Source organism: Rhinatrema bivittatum, chromosome 9 (genome assembly GCF_901001135.1).
Source record: "Rhinatrema bivittatum chromosome 9, aRhiBiv1.1, whole genome shotgun sequence".
Taxonomy (NCBI): Eukaryota; Metazoa; Chordata; class Amphibia; order Gymnophiona; family Rhinatrematidae; genus Rhinatrema; species Rhinatrema bivittatum.
In genome coordinates, this window is record NC_042623.1 from 242,918,571 (window position 1) to 242,940,272 (window position 21,702).

A 21,702-nucleotide genomic window follows, 5' to 3' on the forward strand; every position below is an offset into this window, starting at 1 on the left:
CGGGGCTCCCCTAGGGCTCGGCGCGTGCAAGGTGCATGCATGTTATAAAATCGGGCGTCGATGTGTGCGTGCCGGGTTGCGCGCACAAATCTACGCCCGCATGTACGTTTTAAAATTTGGCCCAAAGTGTATACAGAAGGAAAGATTTACTAATGGTTTCCCCCCCAGTTTTATGACTTTGGAACACACAGCTTACAATATCTGGCCCAGAGATGTTTATGGCTTATGGCACTGGAGGAATGAAGGGGAAGGGTGGGATGGGATGGAAACCATGAAGGCAGAGCATGCATTACATATTCATTGTAGCAATCCTGAAAACCGGACTGGGTTACAGCCTCAAGACCTAGTTTGGGAACCCCTGCCCTAAATGTTCAGCAGACGTCAATAAAATGCAAGAAGGTACAATTTTCCATAGAGGAAGACAATGCTATGATATAAAGTTGGGAGGAAGGGAGGCTCAGAGACTATATAAGGAAATACTTCTTTACAGAGAATGTGGCAGGTGGTGGGAGCTGGAGGTAACTCTTTCTTGCAGTCCACAGCATATGAAGAGGAATGCCACAATAAGTAACTGCAGAGAGATGCCTTCTAGTAGCTGAGTAAAGTAAGTTATCAGACCTCACAAAGTTGCTTAATTTTCTTGCTCTCTGAAATTCACAGCACTATTGCTCAGTGCTCGGACTGTAATATTTTTATTTGTTGCAATATATAATTACAATTAGCATTATCAGGCCTGGTGCGACCGGGTGTGCACACTGTGCATTTGCATGGGGTGGCACACCTGGGAGGGTGGCGGCAGCAGAACCGGCTGCGGGGCTGCCAGCAGAGCTGAACTCACCGGCAGCGGCGGCGGCAGCAGGAGAGGTCGCAGGCCGCCAGCCAAAGCTGAAGAAAGGCCGCAGCAGTTTCTGCTTTTAGCTGCACATGTGCGCACAGCTTTCCAGCAACCTCACCCCCAGCGCTTCGCAGAAAGGCCGGAGGTGGGATTGAAGAAAGAGTAGCCCATGGGGCTGTGGTGGAGCTCATCCTACCATGGCCCAAAATGAAGAGGATGGAAGAGCCCACGGTGGAACCCATCCCATGGTGGCCTGGAGAAAGGAAGTTCTGTGTGTGTGTGTGTGTGTGTGAACCTGTGTGCATGAGTCTGTGCCAGAGCTTGAGTGTATTGAGTGTGTGTCTGTGTGAGAGCCTGTATGCAAGTGCCTGTGTGCGTGTGTGTGTGTGTGTGCGCCTGTGAGAGCCTATGTATCACATATAGGTTCTCACAGGCATGCTCACATATACACTTAATGTGTCTGTGAGGGAAAGAGAGTAAGTGTGTGTGAGAACATAGGCATGTATATAAGAGATGGAGTATGTGTGTGTGTGTGTGTGTTGAAGATAAAGTTTGTGTGGCCTCCCCGACAATCTCAAGGTCACTGGAAATCAAAAGATCCCAGATACAGAGAGCAGGAGATTTTTAATCTTTATTAGTTTTAATTATTGAGTATAATTTGCTGTTTCTATTGTTTTGAAATATTTTATTGATTTTTTGGGAAATATTAGAATATATTTTAATTATTGGATATTTTATTCATCGGATGTTTTGAAATATTTTATTGGTGTTTGGGAAATGTTGGATATTCTATTTGTTAACTGGTTTGAAATATTTATTCTTTTTATGACTATGATTTTACTATTATAACTGATGTTTTATATTTCTTTATTTTATTATTTAATGTTTTATGAAAAATGATACTGTTTCTGTTTTTCCGTTGTTGCTCTGCTTATAGAGGCTGGCTTGTGGGTTCCAGTTCAGTTCTTCTTAGCATGTTTCTATTTATACTTTCTGGTCTCCTTATTCTGTATTTGATCAGGGTGTGTCTGTGCTCTCCGAGGTGAGGTATTCTGCTACCATAATTTATCTGTAGTGATCTATAACAATCTGATTTGTTCTATTTTTCTAATAGGAAGTGTATTAGTGTTCTAGGGCCTGGTGTAATAAGTGCAGTTACCTTTTGATAGATAAGGTTGTTTCTGTTTTTGTGCTAGCAGTTAGGATTGTTTTGGTTTGGGAGGTTTACTATATTGTAATGGTAATTCCATCCCATGGTGTGTATTTTGTTAAATGTAAAATAGTACGACCCTCCTCATACTATTCCATTTGTTGTTATGTGAACCGATGTGATGTATGCCAACGAATGTCGGTATATAAAAGCAAATAAATAAATAAAAATAAATAAATAAATGTATTCATGGTTTTCTGAGGGCCAGGCCCACATTACTAAAAAATATAATTCCATAGGAGTTCCAAGTGTCTTTTTTTGCAGGATTTTCTGGTTGGCACCACAGCAGTGCATGTAAATATAATATGCATGTTGTGATATGTTCGCCTCAGAAGACTGTACTTTTGAATATTCTTTTTTCATCTAAAATCTGTTATATATGCATGATTGAATTGTGTGTGCGACTGTAGAGGGTGTGTGTGTGTGTGTGTGTGTGTGTGTGTGTGTGTGTGTGTATGTGCAAAGCTGTAAGGTTTGCTTAGGGTACCTAATACCCTTCCCTTGACCATGGGTTCTGTTTGGGGGGGTGTCAGTTTTAAAAAATATAGATTGCTGGAGAGAGCTGGGCTTTTTTTTGATGGGTGCAGGACAGAGACTTAATGATGCGGGGGAGGGGGGGGGCTGCAAAGTAATTGTTTGCACAGAGCAGCAAAAAAGCTAGCACTGGCCCTGAGCATGGTGTTTCCCTTTCAGAAATGAGCTTGCAGGTATGAGGATACCGATGGAGCTATAACCTCACAGAGCAATTTGACTATCGGCACCATAATGATCTATAGGTTTCCAGATGAATTTAAATGTTCTGTTTCCTCTTATATTACTTGACTGCAACAGCTTCATGTTTGTAGGTCAAACATACTATACTGCATTAAGTATGTATTTCTTTTCAGTTTCAAGGATGACTTTGAAGGCCAAGGATAGCAAAATATCAATTTCTTATTATGGATAGAAAAATATGTGCACGTATAGTAGACACATAGAGGTCCAAATTCCACCTCTGTGCAGCTTGGCAAGTTAGCTGATAAATTTATCCAGCTAATTAGTGTAATATATTCAGCGGCACAGCCGCATCACTATATATACACCCAGCTATCTTAAAGTTAGACAAATAAGTTTATTTAGCTAACTTTAGGACAGGTCTACAGGACAAACAGAGTTAGCTGGATAAGTCATCCAGCTAACTGAATATCAATTATGCCTCCAAAACATCCCTAAATTATCCAGCTAAATTCTAGCTGGATAAGTCCCCAAATTTTCATTTAGCTGGATAGCTTCTCAGGTATCCAGCTAAATGCTTTTGAATATGAACTTCATGATCACAGACACAGAAAGAAATTGAATTAGCACGTTTGAAACTTGTCCGTGGTAGCATCGGTCATCAAGGCTGCAGGCCTGACTGGTGTACACGTTTACTTGGAGGTGTAGGTTTGATTATTCAAATCCATGAGGGTTGTTTCCAGTTGAAAAAACTACTCACAGAGAATACAGGTGCAATCTGTCTGGTTAATTTTTCCAAGGGCAGTCATCAGAGGAAAGGCTTGTGTGGACTTTCGCCTTAATTATTGATGCATTCCTCATGGGTAAAAGGAACTGTGCAGTTTGCACCAACCTGGGCACTTTTAATGATCACTCCCTAAGATTTTGTATACCCAGCCATTTCTGATCCCAGCATGAGGTAGGTAACTATGAGATATACACTCCATGTATGATTAAAAGTAATTTTGCTCTTTTTCTTAAGATGGTTGAATTCTGAATGCAGATGAAAAATGCACAAATGGACCAGAGGCTAGGGTTGAAGCTTTGATGATCACTGCTGCTGCTCACAGGTTTTAAACCTGTGCTAATTCAACCCTGTTTTATATCTGTTGCCATGTGTGCAATATATGTGCACATATTTTTCTGCGCAATTAGATGAATTTTACATATGTACCAAGGATTCGCTCTTTCCAGATCAAAGGAAATGGATCCCTTATGTGGCTGAGATCCTCATCTGGCTGTGAATACGCCAGGAGTACCTTTAATTGAATTGGACAATCTAAAAGCCTAAAAAGAATTAAACAAGCTTTGAAATTTATATTGGAATAGGGTGAGGATTGTGGCAGGATCACTGGCAATATATGATTCTTGCTATATTTTCTGTGATGTAAGCTTCAATCCCCAGGACAGTGTCTCAGCTACTTAATAAGAAAAATGTGCTTCTCTCCCCTCCCTGGACAATCATCTCTGCCTGCAAACCTATTCCCCTGTTGATATTTACATTTTCCAATGAAGCTTCTTGAGAGTTTCCAGCCATTTCAAATCCAAGCATGAGGTAAGCAAATGTGAAACATACTCTCCACTTTAGAGGAAAAGAAAAGTTTTTTCTTAAGCTGACTGAATTATGAATGTAGGTGAAAGAAAGTACAAATGGACAGTAGCCAGGGCTGAAGTCTTGATAACTGAGGCTACTGTTCACAAGTTTCAGGCTTGCACTAATTGAATTTTACGGACAGAAATATCCTCCATAATTGCAATTGGCTTCCAAATAATTAGAAATGATATTCAGTACTGAATGTCTGTAAGCTTTCCCCATAGTCCTGTGGAAATGTCCCAGGCTCTATGTGGCAAAACCAACATTTCTTATCTTCCCCAGCACCGAGTTTGGAGACTTTTGAACTGAGTTCAGACTGCACTATGAGTAACAAAATAGTTAGAGCTTTTGCACAGGTGCTGTATAGGCCTCTAAGTTCTTCTGCTACATGTTTTCATCCTCCATCCAACTCCCAGTAAGTGTACTCTGCAAACGCTGTTAGAACTACAAAGCCACTTTTAGAGGATGCCAGCATCTTATCACAAATTTAAAAAACATCTTTGGTATAATTTGATATCAGTCCTTCCTACTAATATACCGTGTAACTGAATCCATGTACCGCTTTAACAACTTACTAAGTCAAATTTCATCCTTATCTCTTGAAAGATCATAAACATTTTGCCTCTTAATACCCAATCCAATGTCCACATGCCTTGTCTTTGCCCCCTAGGCCAATTAAAGCCATAATTGTTAAATACTGGGACTCCCTTACTGCCTCAACCAATACCATAGAGGGAGACCAGTACCATAGACGCATACTTCTAAAAGAATATACGTAAAATTAGTATTATATAAAATAGTATTACTATTAGTATTGCTATTTCTCTCTTCGCCCAATTCAATCACCCTTGTTGTTTGTAACTGCTTTTCTCCGCACCTTAGATACAGTTAGAAGTTTTTTTGCACCCCTGTTATACTGTAAACCAGCATGATGTGATTGTATCATGAATGCCGGTATATAAAAAACCTAAATAAATAAATAGTAAAATATATAAAATGTAGTTCAGAATAAACTTGAGCAATAATGGTAATTAGGAGGAAATCACTGAATTCAGCTTTCATTTACCTTCTTTCATCAGGTCTGTATGATGATGAGGTCCGGCCACTGGTCCAAATGAACATTTTAGAGGAATTCCTGGCCTCGCTCTTCCTGACTGCGGAGGTCTTCGAGGAATGACGTAAGGACCTAGGAAAGGGACATTGCACATCATACATTTAAAACACATCAGAGCAAGACAAATCCTTGCACAGTCATCCTTAGGGCACTGCTCTTATCAGCCTTGAAAAGGCTCAATGGATTTTCAGCCGCACAGACGGGATTTCTGATTCTTGCAGGCAATGTAAAACAAGGGAGCTGACCTTTCTCTCTCCTTCCAGGTTTTAATTGACAACATTAAATAATCTTCTTTTGCTTGGCAGGTTTTCTTTTTTTCTAGCATTTGCTCTCCCTCTTAGGTAAACCTCTTTGTATTTCTTTTAGCTTTTGCCACTGCAAGAACTTTTTTATGCAGTTGAATTGCCCTTGGAATACCCTGGCAAAATCTAGATGGTGAAAAAAAAAATCACCTTGGCACATACTCAGTAACGGTTAAGCAATGCCCATAAACCTTTTGCATTTCATATTTTTTTTTCTTTCCTTTCCATCCCTATGCTTGCTCTAAGTGGCAATGGGTCTGAAATAATTATGTGAATCTATGGTGCATTGAGAATGCATTGATCTGCTACCAAATCTCTGGGTAAAATTTATCTGCAGTTTAAAGTCCCTCTCCCTGCTGGCATTGTGATTGGCTCTGTTTGAAAGAATCATAGCAACATGGACAAGGGCTCCATGACTGCTCATGGTTACTGATGCATGCAAAGTAAATTTGGAGGTTTGTTTACCAGTAGATTAACTCTTTATGGTCTGGGGCAAATCTGGTCATCGTATTAAACTCCAGGGCCATCTAATTCACTGGAACTACAACAGCGTTTGGATGATTCTGCTCTAGTTTTATAACTTTTATCTTTGGTATTTTATGAGACTACAAATAAAGAAGAGCTTACCACACCTGCCTGGTGATCCCGTAGCCAGTCGTATTTTCAGAATATCCACAATAAATATGGATGAGATAATTTTGCATGCATTTGAGCCCCAGTTCATGCAAAGTTATTGCGTACATATTCAAGGTGGATATTACCTGTGGGATCATCAGGCTAAGTTTGGGAAGCTCTGACATAAGGGGACTGAATTAAAGATTTGCAACCATTTAGTGTCTATGGAAAAATGCTTAGCACATACTGGGATTTAAGCTGCTAGCCACATTTGGGATGCAGAAGGAATTTTTTTTCACTGTGCTTCTGAATTGGCTACAAATGCAGCTTTTTTCCCCCCCTTGTCCTTATATTATCATAAAGATACAACTGTTAGGCAATTAGACAAAGGCTGGCCTCAATGGCTCCCTCTGTCTTTTTTCAGCCTAACCACAGACTACGTAATCATGCTTTTTGCATATTCTATTGAGAGTAAATTTACTATTAGTGAAAAAATTCTGCCTTGGCTTATGGTAGTCAATAAAAATCCTGTTCTGCTAAGATATTTTCTCAAGGTTAAATCATTACTAAATGTAGATGTGTAAAAATATAGGGAGTGATCTGTGGGCACTTTTTAGCTGCAGACTTCACACCACATTTTAAAAGGGAAACCACATGTACTTTCCTTTTGAAAACTGCAACCAGTACAAACTACTCATGGATTTTTTTACCTCCTTTTTTTTGTTGGAAATGAGATAACCAAGAAGAAACAAATTGGGTCCAAATCTACTGATATGCCTGTAACCTTCTTCACAACTCCCCTGACCATATCATAGTCCCCTGACCATTTTATTATAAGGCTAGTGCCATTATAGCTATAGCCCCTATGATACAATCTAACTGGGGTCATTTGTATTCTGTAAATTATTTAATACTGTGATTCTCTACATTAAGACACAAAAGCACATTTATGATTAATCTAATTAAATACTTTCAACTGATTTCTATCTAAACGGAAACCAAACCACTTATTTCAAGCCTCTGGTCCTCAAGAGCCACATATAGGCCTGGTGTGCAGGGTCTCCATAATGAATATGCATGAGCTATATCTGCATACAATGGAGGTAGTTCATGCATATTCATTGTGGATATTCTGAAAACCAAACTTGTTTATGGTTCTTGAGGACTGGAGTTGGCCACCCCTGCCCTATACACAGGGGAGTTCTATGATTCGATTCATCAATCAAGCATTTATCCATTTTGGATAATAATTTGTTATATTCTCTCTTTTTAAAGAGATGGAACCTAAACAATATGGTGCTCTGAAATCTTAGCTCTTTTACTTACTTTGTCCTGTATGACTGTAGATGGAAATATTGATAAAATGGAATTTGAATTCCTGTGCTTTGTTCAGTCAGTTCCCGGACATAAAACCTTATTAGCAAATAATTGTGACATCTGAACCAGATCATTTTCCCTAAGTTGGCTCATTAGCATGTTAAACTCTAAAGAAATGATGGTGCTATAATGTGCTATCTTAGTTCAGGGGAATATTCAGCTTTTTGTGAACTGCCTTCCACATAATCATCAGTAGTTTAATAAATGGGTGGACAATATCATAAGCTACCTGTTGCATCTTTTTTTTTTATATAAATATACTATGGCACCAAAAAATCTTGAATAATTAAGAACAATTTTTCCATTTGCAACCACTTAGCCTGGAAAGGAAAAGTCAAAGAAAAACATTGCCACTTTAAGTATAGTGGCATTTTTTTCTGATCGAGAGGTATCTGCTTTTTTTTTTCACCTTTATTAATCTTCTCTTAACTCCTTTTTCAGTCTCCTTTCCATTTTCCATTTTTTTCTCTTTCCTTTTCCTCCCTTCCTTGTCATCATCTGTCTCTGACATTGATCTTCCTCTTTCATCATTTTCCATTTCTGTCTTCTCTGCCAGTAACCACTCATAGACAGATTTCACCTCTCCTTCCCCTCTCACCCTCCTTCTTTCATATCTCATCTTCCAACTAGCTTTCCAACTTCTATTCCCACAGCTCCCTATTCCCCCAATCTCTCTCTCCTTCCACAATATCCTACTCCCCCATATCTTTCATTTACTTCCTAGTCCCCCATTTCTATTGCCTGTATTCTCCCTCTTCTACCTTCCTCAGATCCCTTGACTGGCATTAGCTCCTTCCTTGTCACTCCTCCTTTACCTGGTCTCCAGCCCCTTTCTTCTCTTACCCCCTGCCAAGCTTCCCATTCCCACTTTTACCTTCTCCCCAGATCCCCCATTTGCATTCTCTCTCACCCCTTTCACAGACCTGCCCCTTTCTTTTTCCACCTCTTCCACAGCCCCCTGTACCTTTCCATTTCTTCTCAACTTCTTCCCACTCCATTCAAGCCCTTCCCAAATAAGAACATAAGATTTACCATACTGGTCAGACCAAGGGTCTATCAAGCCCAGTATCCTGTTTCCAACAGTGGCCAATCCAAGTCACAAGTACCTGGCAAGTACCTAAACATTTGATAAATCACACGCTACTATTGCTTATTAATTACCATAATAGCAGTTTATGGATTTTCCCTCTAGGAACTTATCCAAACCTTTTTTAAACCCAGTTACACTAACTGGGTTTAAAAACTTTGAGCAATTTGACACAGCAACTATAACACCTTGGTCGAATTTCGACCCAATTTCAAATACTGAAACGGAAAAAATGCTAAGAAAAATAAACCCAGCTCGGAACGATCTTGATATAATCCCAACCCGCGAGTTAAAGGAAATGGCACATATTATTGCTCCAACCATAGCAGCTATAATAAACAAATCACTCGAAGAAGGTGAACTACCATCTAAACTAAAAATCGCAACTATCACTCCAATACTGAAAAAAAAGAACCTGGATCCAAAAGATTTGAATAATTACCGTCCTATCCCTAACCTTCCCTTACTTGCAAAGATTACAGAGAAAGCAGCACTGATACAACTCAATGAACACCTAGAGAACAACAATATTCTTCATCCCTCACAACACGGTTTCAGAAAGAACCGCAGCACAGAAACCCTGCTACTCAATTTATCTAATAAAATAATAAGAGGATTTGACAACAAATTAAGCCACTTACTAATCTTATTCGATCTCTCTGCGGCATTCGACACCGTAGACCACAAAAGCCTGATATCAAGACTTGCAAGCATAGGTCTATCAGGCAAAACTCTGGAATGGTTCACCTCATTCCTAAATGACAGGTTCTTCAAAGTCACCATTAATAACAACTCCTCTGATCCCTTCCCCCTTGAAACAGGGGTACCACAAGCCCTCTCGGCCACCCTCTTCAATATCTACCTACTCCCACTCTGCCAACTCATCTCAAGTCTAGGCGTCACATACTTTATGTACGCAGATGACATTCAACTCCTCATCCCAATAACCTCAACGATCGAAGATGCACTCAGTCTTACAGCAAAACACCTTATCTCAATTAGAAACATGCTGAACCACCTAAAGTTATGCCTCAAGATGAACAAAACAGAATGCATCCTCAGTGAAAGAAACAACTCAGATCAAATAACCCCAATGCCTTCCTTACAAATTGACAACACTAACATCCAACTGAAGAATAATGCAAAGGACCTCGGAATTTGGATCGACAATGAACTGAACTACAAAAAGAACATCGCAACGAAAACGAAAGAAGGCTTTCACAAACTTCACATACTCAAACACCTTAAACCGCTTCTACACCAACATGAATTCAGAACCGTCCTGCAATCACTCATTTTCTCCAGCCTCGATTACTGCAACTTGCTCCTGATTGGCCTTCCAAAATCTACCTTAAAACCACTCCAATTGTTACAGAATGCCGCAGCCAGAGTACTTACCGGCAAGAAGAAATCAGACCACATCACCCCTGTTCTGAGGAGTCTTCACTGGCTACCGGTCGAACAAATACAAAATTTTAACAATCTTACATAACACAATCTACAAAGCAGATAACACCGCCCTTGATAACATGATTCAAAAACACAAATCACAACGCATGTCAAGAACCACCAGCAAACTGCACCTAGTCATACCCTCTCTTCCTTCAGCTAAACTGTCCAACACTAGGAACAGAGCCTTCTCAATTGCAGGACCGAAAGTATGGAACTGTTTACCAGACTACCTAAGCACAATCAGTGACACCAACACGTTCAAAAAGGAACTCAAAACATGGATATTTAGACAAACATTCACAGATGGCGTTGGATAAGCTAAACGCATCTTCTCCGACACATTTTCCTTCCCAGCTTTGCTCGAACTAATTTCTTGTGTGAACTCCTCCCACGACATTCCTCACTTACCCACTGACTATTAATTTGTGTCCTTTGATTAATTTTAGTTTGTCTCTCGCTGACTCCCGAGAATTCATCCTCCCTCTCAACCCCTATCTTACCTATTCAAGAGAATTAAAAAACACACCAGTTGCTCTATAACACATTTAAGTTACTACGTTATATGTTTATCTTTATCTGTCTTCACACTGTTTATACACAGTAAATCCCGTTACATGGTTGTACACTATAATACCTGTTTGTACACTATTGCTTTATGCTTTAACTGTAATAAGTTGTTTGTTCACGGTTAAAACTGTAAACCGGAGTGAAGGCAGCTTGCTATACTTCGGTATATAAAAGAGTCCAAATAAATAAAATAAATAAATAAATAACTGCTGTAGCCACATCCTCTGGCAATGAATTCTAGAGCTTAATTATGCGCTGAGTGAAAAATAATTTTCTTAGATTTGTTTTAAATGAGCTACTTGCTAACTTCAGGGAGTGCCCCCTGATCCTTCTATTATCTGAGATAGTATATAATAGAGATGTGAATCGGAACTGAAATCCGACCCGATTCTGGTTCCGATTCACATCTCTAGTATATAACCAATTTACATTAACTTGTTCAAGTCCTTTCATGATTTTGTAGACTTCTATCATATCCCCCTCAGTTGTCTCTTCTCCAAACTGAACAGCCCTATCTTCTTTAGCCTTGCCTCATAGGGCAGCCGTTCCATGCCCCTTATCATTTTGGTCACCCTTCTCTGCACTTTTTCCAGTGCAGCTATATCCTTTTTGAGATGCAGTGACCAGAATTGTACATAGTATTCAAGGTACAGTCTCACCATGGAGCGAAACAGAGGCATTATGACATCCTCTGTTTTATTTGCTATTCCCTTCCTAATAATTCCCAACAATCTGTTTGCTTTTTTGATCGCCACAGCACACTGGTCTGACGGTTTCAATGTATTATCCACTATGACGCCTAGATCTCTTTCCTGGGTGAAAGCTCCTAAGATAGAACCTAACATTATGTAACTACAGCAAGGGTTATTTTTCCCTATATGCATCACTTTGCACTCATCCATGTTAAATTTCATCTGCCATTTGGAAGCCCAATCTTCCAGTTTCACGAGGTTCTCTTGCAATTCATCACAATCCGCTTGAGATTTAAAACTACTTTGTATAATTTTGTGTCATCCGCAAATTTGATCACCTCACTCATCATACCCCTTTCCAGATCATTTATAAATATATTAAAAAACACTGGTCCAAGTACAGATCCCTGAGGCACTCCACTATTTACCTTTTTCCACTGTGAAAACTGACCATTTAATCCTACTCTGTTTTCTGTCTCTTAACCAACTTGCAATCCACAAAAGGACATCGCCTCCTATCCTATGACTTTCTAGTTTTCTTAGAAGCCTCTCATGTGGGACTTTGTCAAACGCCTTCTGAAAATCCAAATACACCACATCTACTGGTTCATCTGTGTCCACATGTTTATTCACCCATTCAAAAAAATGTAGTAGATTTGTGAGATAAGACATCCCTTAGGTAAATCCATGTTGGCTGTCTAAATGTTTTGTGATTTTATTCTTTATAACATTTTCCACGATTTTTCCCAGCACTCAAGTTAGGCTCACCGGTCTATAGTTTCCCGGATCACCCCAGATCCCTTTTTAAATATATGGGTTACATTGGCCATCTTCCAATCTTCAGGTACATCAGATGATTTTAATGATAGGTTACAAATTAATTGAAATAGGTCTGACATTTCATTTTTTAGTTCTTTCAGAACCGTGAGGTATATACCATCCGTTCCAGGTGATTTACTACTCTTCAGTTTGTCAATCAAGCCTACCACATCTTCCACCTTTTTAAGCCCTGTCTCACACCCCCAATGTATCTAATGTACACCTATTCGTATCTCCAGCCAATTGCTTAGTCTCCACTGAGTCCACCCTCAATTTTTTAGTCCCATGTTTTCCTCAATCCCTGGATACCCATCAAATTCCTGAGTCTACATTTTCCTATACAGTCCCCCCTTCTCTGAATCTGTGCTCTTCTGCTGTCCTACTCAATCTCCCAAATTCCTGTTCCCCTTTCTCCCTTCATACCAGGGTGTCTACTACCCTCTCCAATATATGAACTTGTAGCCTTTTCCTCCTAGGGCCTCTATTTTCTTCACTTCTGTACCAGCACAGAGCAGAAATCAGGTGCCATTGGCTAGGGCTTATTCCTCTGCTGTGACAGGTGCCTCTTTCTCCCACATAATCAGCTAGGGAACATGGAATAGTTAAAAAAAGCTGACTGCAATTTAAACTAAGTGGGAGAAACAGGCCCTGAGAACAGCAAAAGAGGAGCAAATAATTTAGGAGAACCTGGCCACCCGCATGTTTTTCATGCTCTCCACTTGCTCATGAAAAAGAGAGATTAGCAGGTCTAGTTTTAGACCCAGAGCAAAATCTTGGTAGGAGATGTTGGATCCTGGGACCTTCCCTCCCATCCTCCATGACCGTTTCCTGGGTATTTTCCCTTCTATCCTCACACCTCTTAGTCTTTCTCCCCCCTCATGGCCTTTTCTTCAGTGCTTTTTCTCTTGCTTTCAACACCCATGATCCCTTTCCAAGTCTCTCCCTTCTGCCCACTCACCTCTGTTGGGTCCCTCTTGGGTGCTTATCTGCACTGCCCCCCCACCCGTGGCTTTTTAATGAGTGTTCTCCCTCCTGCCTTTCCCCGCCATGGCACCCTCTTGTTCCTTCCATCCTTCACCCCATGGTCCCTTATTTGGTCAACTCTCTTCCTCCCTGCCCCCCCCCCCCCCCATTGCCTTCTTGGGTGCTTTTGCTTCTTGTTTTCCTCCATGGACTCTTCCTGGATGCTCCCTCCCACCAAGGCACTTTCTTGGGTGCTCTCTCAACTGCTTTCTCCCCATGGTCCCCATGCAGGAAGGGGATATGACTCAGTTTCTCACTGAGTCACATCCCCTTCCTGCATGCTCTCTCACCTGTCCTACCCTTCTTCCTTTTCTCTCTCTCCACCCCAATGGCTCCTTCCTGGGTGCTTTCTTGTTCCCCCCTCCTTCCTACCCATCCTTAGCCCTCTCATGCCTCACCTCTCACCATATTTGGCTGGCTCAAGGGCTGGCATTAGGGGAGGAGTAAGTAGGTCAATTGCCCTGAGACACCAAACCACAGGGGATTCTGCAGCCCAGCCAAGGTGAAGCTGATAGTAGCATGGCCTGGGCAGTGGTGATCTTTAGACTGATGGAGATCATAAAGAGATGTTTACTTATACACCCTGTGGTAGCCCATGCCCTCCTTCCACATGAGTTTCTTAGGAAACAGGAAGTTCATGCTGGGAGGAGGAAGTAGGGCCTATTAGTACACATGTCTCCCAGGCCACATGATGATTTTCTTTCTGATTTTCTTGGTGCCGGCCTGAAGGTCACCAGAGCATGCTCCTTTTGTCTTTGTCTTATGTGGGCCATAGTGTCCCTGGTGGCTTGGGGCTCAGGGCAATTGCTCTGCTTGATCCTCAGCTCCAGTGCTGAAGGATGGATTGGTAAAGGGTGTTAAGTCATATTTTGGAGGGCATTTGCCCCCCCCCCTCATAATGATGCCAAGGTCCACAGATAAACACCCATTTACCTGCAAGAGTCCCCTTGAAAATTGCCCCAGTATGATCTGCATAGAAGGCGATTTTATAAATCCCTCCCCATCCTGTACTGGTTTAATATTTAAGCGGATATGACACATGAAGAGTTCCATTGCTAATACAAAAAGCAGGGGAGATAAAGGATAGGCTTGCCTGGTTCTGTGTAAGTCAAATTCCTTGCACCTACGTACAATAATCAAGGCTTTAGGTTTATGGTAAAGGGTTTTTATCCAGGCTACATAATTACGATGAAAACTGAGGTATTTTGAGAGAAAGCAGATAACATCATTGTATATGGTCAAATGCCTTTTCAACATTGCATGAGGCAAGAATAACTTTATTTTTATTTACATCCTTGGATCACATTGATTCATTTTCTAATGTCTCCTGAATTTTTTTTTTCTTTTTATCACAATAAAAACTAAATCAGTGATGAATCCCTCTATTTGCTGTGCTAATATCTTTGCCAATATTTCCATTTCACTATTTAAGAAAGAGATAGATCTTTATTAGGTGCAGTAGATTTTGGATTTTCCTTTATTACACATAGTATCTGGTAGGGTACCCAAGACCTCCCTGAAGAAATTCACCAACACATATACAATTCTGTCTTTCATAAGATAATAAGATACCCATCTTCACCTGCAGCCTTGTCATAATAGGTTATGAATAAACAAACGCTAATATACATCAAGCCTGAGAAGGAATATTGTTCATACAGCATGAGATGAATGGCAAAAACTGTAACAGATAAGCAAGGTCAGCCACTGCGGTAATCAGATGGTATACCACTCTGAGGGGTAATGTTTTCCAATATTTTTGTAAGGTATTAAAGCAAACCTCTTCTTTTTCAGGCAGAGCATTCTAGAGTAAAAGGTTGGTGACTACAAAAGTCCATTCTTGATACTCTAAGAGCCAAACTGACCTTGTAGAGGGGACATCCAAGAGATGGCGGCTGACAGATCCTAGGGATCTGGTCGGTCTATAGATTTTTAGAAGACAGTTAATGCACAAAGGTGTATTATTTTAAAGAGCCTTGTGTATTAAAACCAACATTTTGTATTTTATCCTCCACTTGACCAGTAGCCAGTAGAAGGACTGTAAGACAAGAGTAATATGTTCAAAACGGCAGTGCCAGTAATTTCTCTTGTGGCTGAGTTTTGAATCATCTAATCACAAATATATAATCATACCCTGAAAGTAAGTTCTACCTCCAGATTTCTAACCCTCCAAGTATTCAGAAACTGAGAGTCTCTCGGACATGATCTGCAAGTCTTACCCTCTGTGTTTGAATATTTCCTATATGCTCCTAATATATCTCAATTACTTGGGGTAATTTAGTTCATATTCCCCTTCTCCAGAAAAATCCCCTTATCTCCTACTGCTTCCATTTCAAAATTTAGCATTTGTGTTTGAAAGAAGGATTCCTTAAGTCCATTAGGAGCACAAAGGTTCATTCAGAGATTTCTTGTTGACCAGCCATCCCAGTAATCCAATACATATGCCCAGGAATGTGCTGACCGGATTTTTATAAAATAAACGGAATCCTTTTATGCATTCGTGTAGCCAATACCTCTTTTCTGGGAGTCACTGGTGGAAAATAAAACTCACCTGCATCATCCTTTGTTAGAATTCATCCCTCATCAGGCCTATTCCTCATAAAACTGCAGTATCAACCCTTCTGTTTTGATAAAACTGCAAGTAGTCTTTTTTGCCTTGTAGGACTATGGAGGACAATCAGATTTAAAATTGCTATATTTAAACTCATGATGACCAGAGGTAAGACGGACCCTCACCCTTCCCTCAAATACATAAGAACAATCTGCTGGTGGGCAGGTGTGTTTCACTTTACTCTGCAGTCTTTCCGATCTGGCATCCCCATGGGCTTCCCCTATCAAGTGCAAAGAAACAAACTAATGTAACAACAATGCTTGATCCTCCTTCTCCCGGCCTCCCCATCAACTGAAGGAACTTATGACTTCCCCCACGACTCCCTACTCCCCCAGCACCCTGGTCTACACTAGGGATGGCCTTTCATTTAAAATGAAATATTAAAAATCAACATTTCTCATTTCGCTTTGTTTCAATTTGGAGATGAAACATAATCAAACAGAAGGAAATCTCGTTTGTTTTTCATGTCATTTATTGTTTTTTTGCTTTCCTCCCCCTTTGCTGACTAAAAAAAAACACTGCAGAAACTAAATAAAGAAGCTCCCCCCACCTGCTCATACTTCCACCACAGACCCTTCCAGATTTCCCTGCTTACTCACTATGTCCAGGGTCCAAAGGGGGCAGGAGTGATCCCCAGTAACCTCTGCCCTGCCTGTGCCGTATTTCAAAATGGCACCTGCAGATGAAGCGGGCACCATTTAGGAGCTCGGGCATCATTTGATGTGAGCCTGGTCCTACTACAGTTCGACCTCACTGTCCCTCTCTTTTTTTTTTTGCTCAAACTCCTTGCCAGAGTGCCTTAACCCTCCCAGCTTGACTTCACTCCCTGAAAGAGAGACTGGAGAAGGATGACAGATCCTAACGATGTGACGCCCGAATCCCTGTTTCCAGGACACGAGACTATGGATTTCTACCGACATGGAACGGAATTCTAGTAAATCATTTATTCCTTAGATTCTTGCTGTTTTACAACTGGAAAGAAACTGATATTGCACTTACTATTGTCTGCTATCTGACTTTTTCTTGTTAAAACTGGTTACTGACTGGGCTGAGCCCTCCTAGATATTCACCCACCCCAGCATCCCAAACAGCCAAATTAACTTTTTTTTTTTGGGGCGGGGGAACGAGAGGTGGAAGTTTCGCTGAAACAGTGCTGTGGCAGCACTGATTTGTATTAGTCAGGGCCTGAAATGACTGCAGACTGCTTAAAAGCTGGGGCTCCAGAAAAGGATCTGGTAGGGGTTTGAACAGCCAGACTCCCCTCATAGGGCAGCTGCCGCAGGGGGTTAACGGCGGCCTCCCACAGCCCTGCTGTCAGTCTGAGCAGCAGCAAATCTTTCCAGGTCGCCCTACTGCTTCCTAATTAAGAGGACTTTTTTTTTTTTTTTTTACCTGGCCTTAGCCAGGGAACGGCAGAGGTCTGCAGCAGCCCCTGCCTAAACAGGGTATCCTTCCGGCTTATTCATATCCTTCTCGCTTTCAGTAAGGGTTGGGATTTTCCACTGCAGCTTTGTGAACTCCTCACTGCCAAATGGAAAGGTTTGTTCTTTCTTCTAAGAATTCAGTTGTGGACAACCGAGCCATCTTCCCAGTACATTGGTTTGGCTTTCTACTTCAGATATGCTCTCCTGTTCCGTTTCAATTGTCTCTACTTTATGTGTTGCAGAGGCTTTTGTTTCACAAATCTCTGAGTCTTGCCACTGGAGGGTCCCTGTGCACATCAGCATTTACGTTTTCTTCCCAGCTGTGTTGCTGGTGGTAAATTTAGAGCAGACTCTGACTTACTTGAGGCTTTTTTTCCCCTGCTTTTTCAGCATATATTTCTTTTATGATTGTCCCTTTTTTTGTGTTTAAATGATTTTAGCATGCTTCCCTTCCCCTTTCTGGTTAGTTTTAATCCCCTGTTTTAATTGTATGCAGAAAGGGTGACAGTCGTGTGGAGTATGGATGTGCAGTCATTGAAAACAAATTCCTAAAATACAACGAATGATGCCATTTTTGATTCATTCTAAATGGAACAAACTGAAAATGGCCTTCGACGAATATAACCAAACATTAAGGGGTATTTTTATATTTGTTGTTAAAATAAAACCATGGCCTCCCACAGCCCTGGAGGCACCCTTCTGCCCTGCCACAAATGAACATGAGTCTCCTTGATCTCCTCCAACCCCCACTCCTGCCACTAAAGCGTAACTGAGCCTGGAGCCAGGGGGGTCCCTGGCTGAGCCTCCCCGGGACCCCCCTTCCCGTCTCCCTCTTGAAATCTGCCGGGGCTGAGGAGATCCCTCCCTGGCCCCCACCTATCCCCTTCCCGTGATGCCCACCTGCTCCTGCTCCAGGACTTTAACAATGACCCCGTCTGCCTGAAGTGACCTCGATTTAGCACTTGCTTCCAGTTCGACTGGTGTCATTTTGCCGAGTTGTTTTGGTGCATGAACTCAGGAGAACGTGAGCCCGGAGCTTACACCCTAGTGAGGCTTGCACAGCCCCTGGGTCCTGGAGACGTATCCCAACCCCATTCGGAGAATCCATGCTGGGACTCAACCCTGGGACTGAGGGGCTGTATATGCTTATTTAAATGTCACAACTGATGGAAAGAAGGAGAGAACAAGTTCCGCCAATTTATATGCATTATGGTATTACTTCATTTCTTTGACTCTTGAGGTTTCAGAATCAAACACTACTTTTAGCAGTGGACTGAAATACTAATTATTGGGGTTTTTTTTTCCCCCTAGCAGTTGAAGGAGTTGAAACTGAATGACAAATGCCATATTTTTGTTCAAGTAAACAGTAGTCACCAAGGTTTATTACTACATTGCAGTCTACTGAATGAGTAAGTACACTAAATGATTTCTTTCATGACTATGGGGATTGGGTGAATGGTTTCTTTCATTATGGAGTAGGAGTCACTGTATGTTTTTAAGCACTACATTTAACTTCTTCCGCTTCGGAGAACCTTTGGTTACAATTCTTTTGTAAATGTCTCATAAAGTGCTGTGAAACTTGCCTTGCTTGGCTCTATAAAGGGAATCTGTTCTTGTAAAACATCTCTTATAGAATCTGCTGTTTGAACCATAGCCCGGGAGCTATAGACTTGATAGTCTTGCTAACTTTCTATTGAAAGGAGCATTTTTCGGAATCAGATGTTCCTTCCAATGAAAGAAATTTATGTATTTTGCCGTAATTTGATGTGCCACCTACAATTTAACTTTAGAACTGTATACCACTGCAGTTTCAGATGTCTATGTGAGTGGTTATATACTCTGTGTGCTGGACTGAATTTAGCGTACTGTAGCCCTGGTGTCCCTCCGTGACTAGACTTAGTTTTTGAGTACTTGCCAGGTTCTTGTGGCCTGGATTGGCCTCTGTTGGAAACAGGATACTGGGCTTGATGGACCCTTGGTCTGACCCAGTATGGCATGTTATTATGTTCTTATGTAACCAGAGCGTTTCAGTGGATAGGAGCTGGCACAACTTTCTCTGTACCCCTGTTGGATTGGTGCTGGGAGGGGAAGACAAGTTTCAAAGCTCTACCTCTGGGGATCTCTCGGGGCCCCTTTTTAGCACTGTCAGCAGCACAGCCCCACCTCAAAGAAAGCAAATGACCAGGACTTAGCTGTACAAGCAAAAGTAAATTTATTGGAAATTGATGCAGGAGCAGTCCATAAAAATAAATGATAGCAGAAGATTTTAGTAGGTTACAGTTCACATCAAGCAGTGGCAGGCAGGATGCTTTTATGACACTTTTTTCCCAGACTTTCTTTCTCTCCATATAGAGGCTTCTTCAAAGACCACAAGCAGGAAGTTTTCTTTTTCAATTAGAGGAGTTTGTTTGCTGCTCTTCTTCTCAAGCTGGCAGCTCCTTTGCTGGTTAACTAAACCACTCCCTGAATCTGTGGTGAAGACAGACTCTTAACAGCGTTTTCCACCTACCTCAAAGTCTGCGAGACATCGGGGAGCCGCCACCCTGCAGCTCAGGGTGTTCCCAGCCTTGGAATCTTAGCACTGCCAGGGGCTGGTGGCAGGAAAAGGATCCCGTCCTTCCTACTACACAGAGTTCCACACTATGAGCCCAAAGAAATGCTCGTGTACCTATACCGCCACAGTACCATAATACTATATTGCTGACGGAGACCTTTAGCTTATTGTGATTCCATCTATCTAGGGCTGCCGGCATATTCTTTGAGAGCATTGCAACTTTTGCAAAACATGGTCGCACGACTTATCTCTGGGAAAAGCATAAAGGACCACATTACTCCGGCTCTGCATGACCTCCACTGGTTGCCGGTGCAGCGGAGAGTTCAATATAAAATTGCGATACTGGGTCCGTAATATGGTAAGGCTGGGCTCTCTCCCATGGGTAGATTCAGTGTTGTTGGGTGTATAATCCAACACGGGACCTTTGTTCCCCCCAGCGAGGCCTCTGATATTCCCTCCTCTTAAGTTAACGCGCCGGGCTGAGATGAGGGAAAGAGCCTTTTCGGTAGCTGCTCCAGTTTTCTGGAGCTCGTTTCCTGAACATTTACATATGACGACTTGCGTAAAAACCGTTAAATCATTGTTTAAAACCGTTTTATTAAAGCAAGCCTTTTAATGATTTACTTGTGGATATTGTTGTGAGTCTTTTGAATGTCTTGTAGTTTTATTTGTGTTCTTGAAGTTATTTATGTTAAGGTTTAGTTTATTTCTATTTCTACTTTATGTTAATTTTTCTTTTAATTATGTATGCTTGGTTGTGCTACCTAGAGACTTGGTATATAGGTGACTTAGAAATCGTTATAAAGATAAAAGATAGAAATCTGCAACCACTCTAATTAGTGGAGAAACTTTGTGACTCCTCCTTGACAGTAGTAAAACAGTAAGCACGAGTCACGTTTTATATTGTAAGATTATGGTTTTATAAAAATATTATAAGAACACATAATGGGCTGGCAGTATCAAGCATTTTCTTCATTGATACAACATAGAATGAAGGGGATATATCATTAACAAAAATTGAAGGTTGTTTCAGCACCTTTACTATAAGAGATATTGGAACGGTGACTGAGCGTCTCTTCTGAGAGAGTCTCATGATATGACCCACTGGAAGATTTGATCCTGTGATCTCAGCTTAGGCCCGCCACTCTTTGGAGACTGGGGCTGCAAGCATTGAGTTCACACTGATTTCCGTGGATGGGGAACTCAAAGGGCAAGATTTCCAAAGGAAATCACTCACCTACTGTTTTAGCCTGAGAAATTACATTGGGGTTGCAGCAAGTGGCAAAGGCAACAGTTAAGCGAAGGGAAGTGGGCAAGAGGAGGGTAGAGTTAAACAGGGAAAGGGTTAGGGGACTGAAGAAAAAAAAGTTTTCTTCCAGAAAAGAGAATCACTGTTGACATTTCCATAATGCCAGTGGTTCCAGCTGTCCATATGTGGTGATATTAATTCTGTATGGATCATTAGCTGCGCGATCCATAGCAACCTGAGCTATTTAACACATAATTACATACTTAATCTTGCAGAACACTGTAACGTTAATGACATCAGAGAAATAGTTCCAAAGGTCAAGTGTAAGCTACCAAATTTAATGGGTTTTTTTTAATGTATGGGTCATGCCAGATTTTAAAAAGTGAACTACATACACTCACAAGAAACTGAGGATGAATGCTAG

General features: G+C 41.2%; 1 protein-coding gene across 4 annotated transcripts in view; it reads right to left on the reverse strand.

The window, feature by feature from the left end:
- KCNMB2 (potassium calcium-activated channel subfamily M regulatory beta subunit 2) overlaps positions 1-21,702 on the reverse strand; it is a 177,342-nt gene that overhangs the window by 61,915 nt on the left and 93,725 nt on the right. For 3 of the 4 annotated variants that reach the window (XM_029616729.1, XM_029616728.1, XM_029616730.1), the window contains exon 2: positions 5,459-5,578. In XM_029616729.1, coding sequence (XP_029472589.1) covers positions 5,459-5,514 — 56 coding nt within the window. In that variant the 5' untranslated portion in view covers positions 5,515-5,578. Of the gene's footprint in view, positions 1-5,458; positions 5,579-5,751; positions 5,870-21,702 lie in introns of those variants that run through there. The other variant, XM_029616727.1, reaches the window with a different exon arrangement.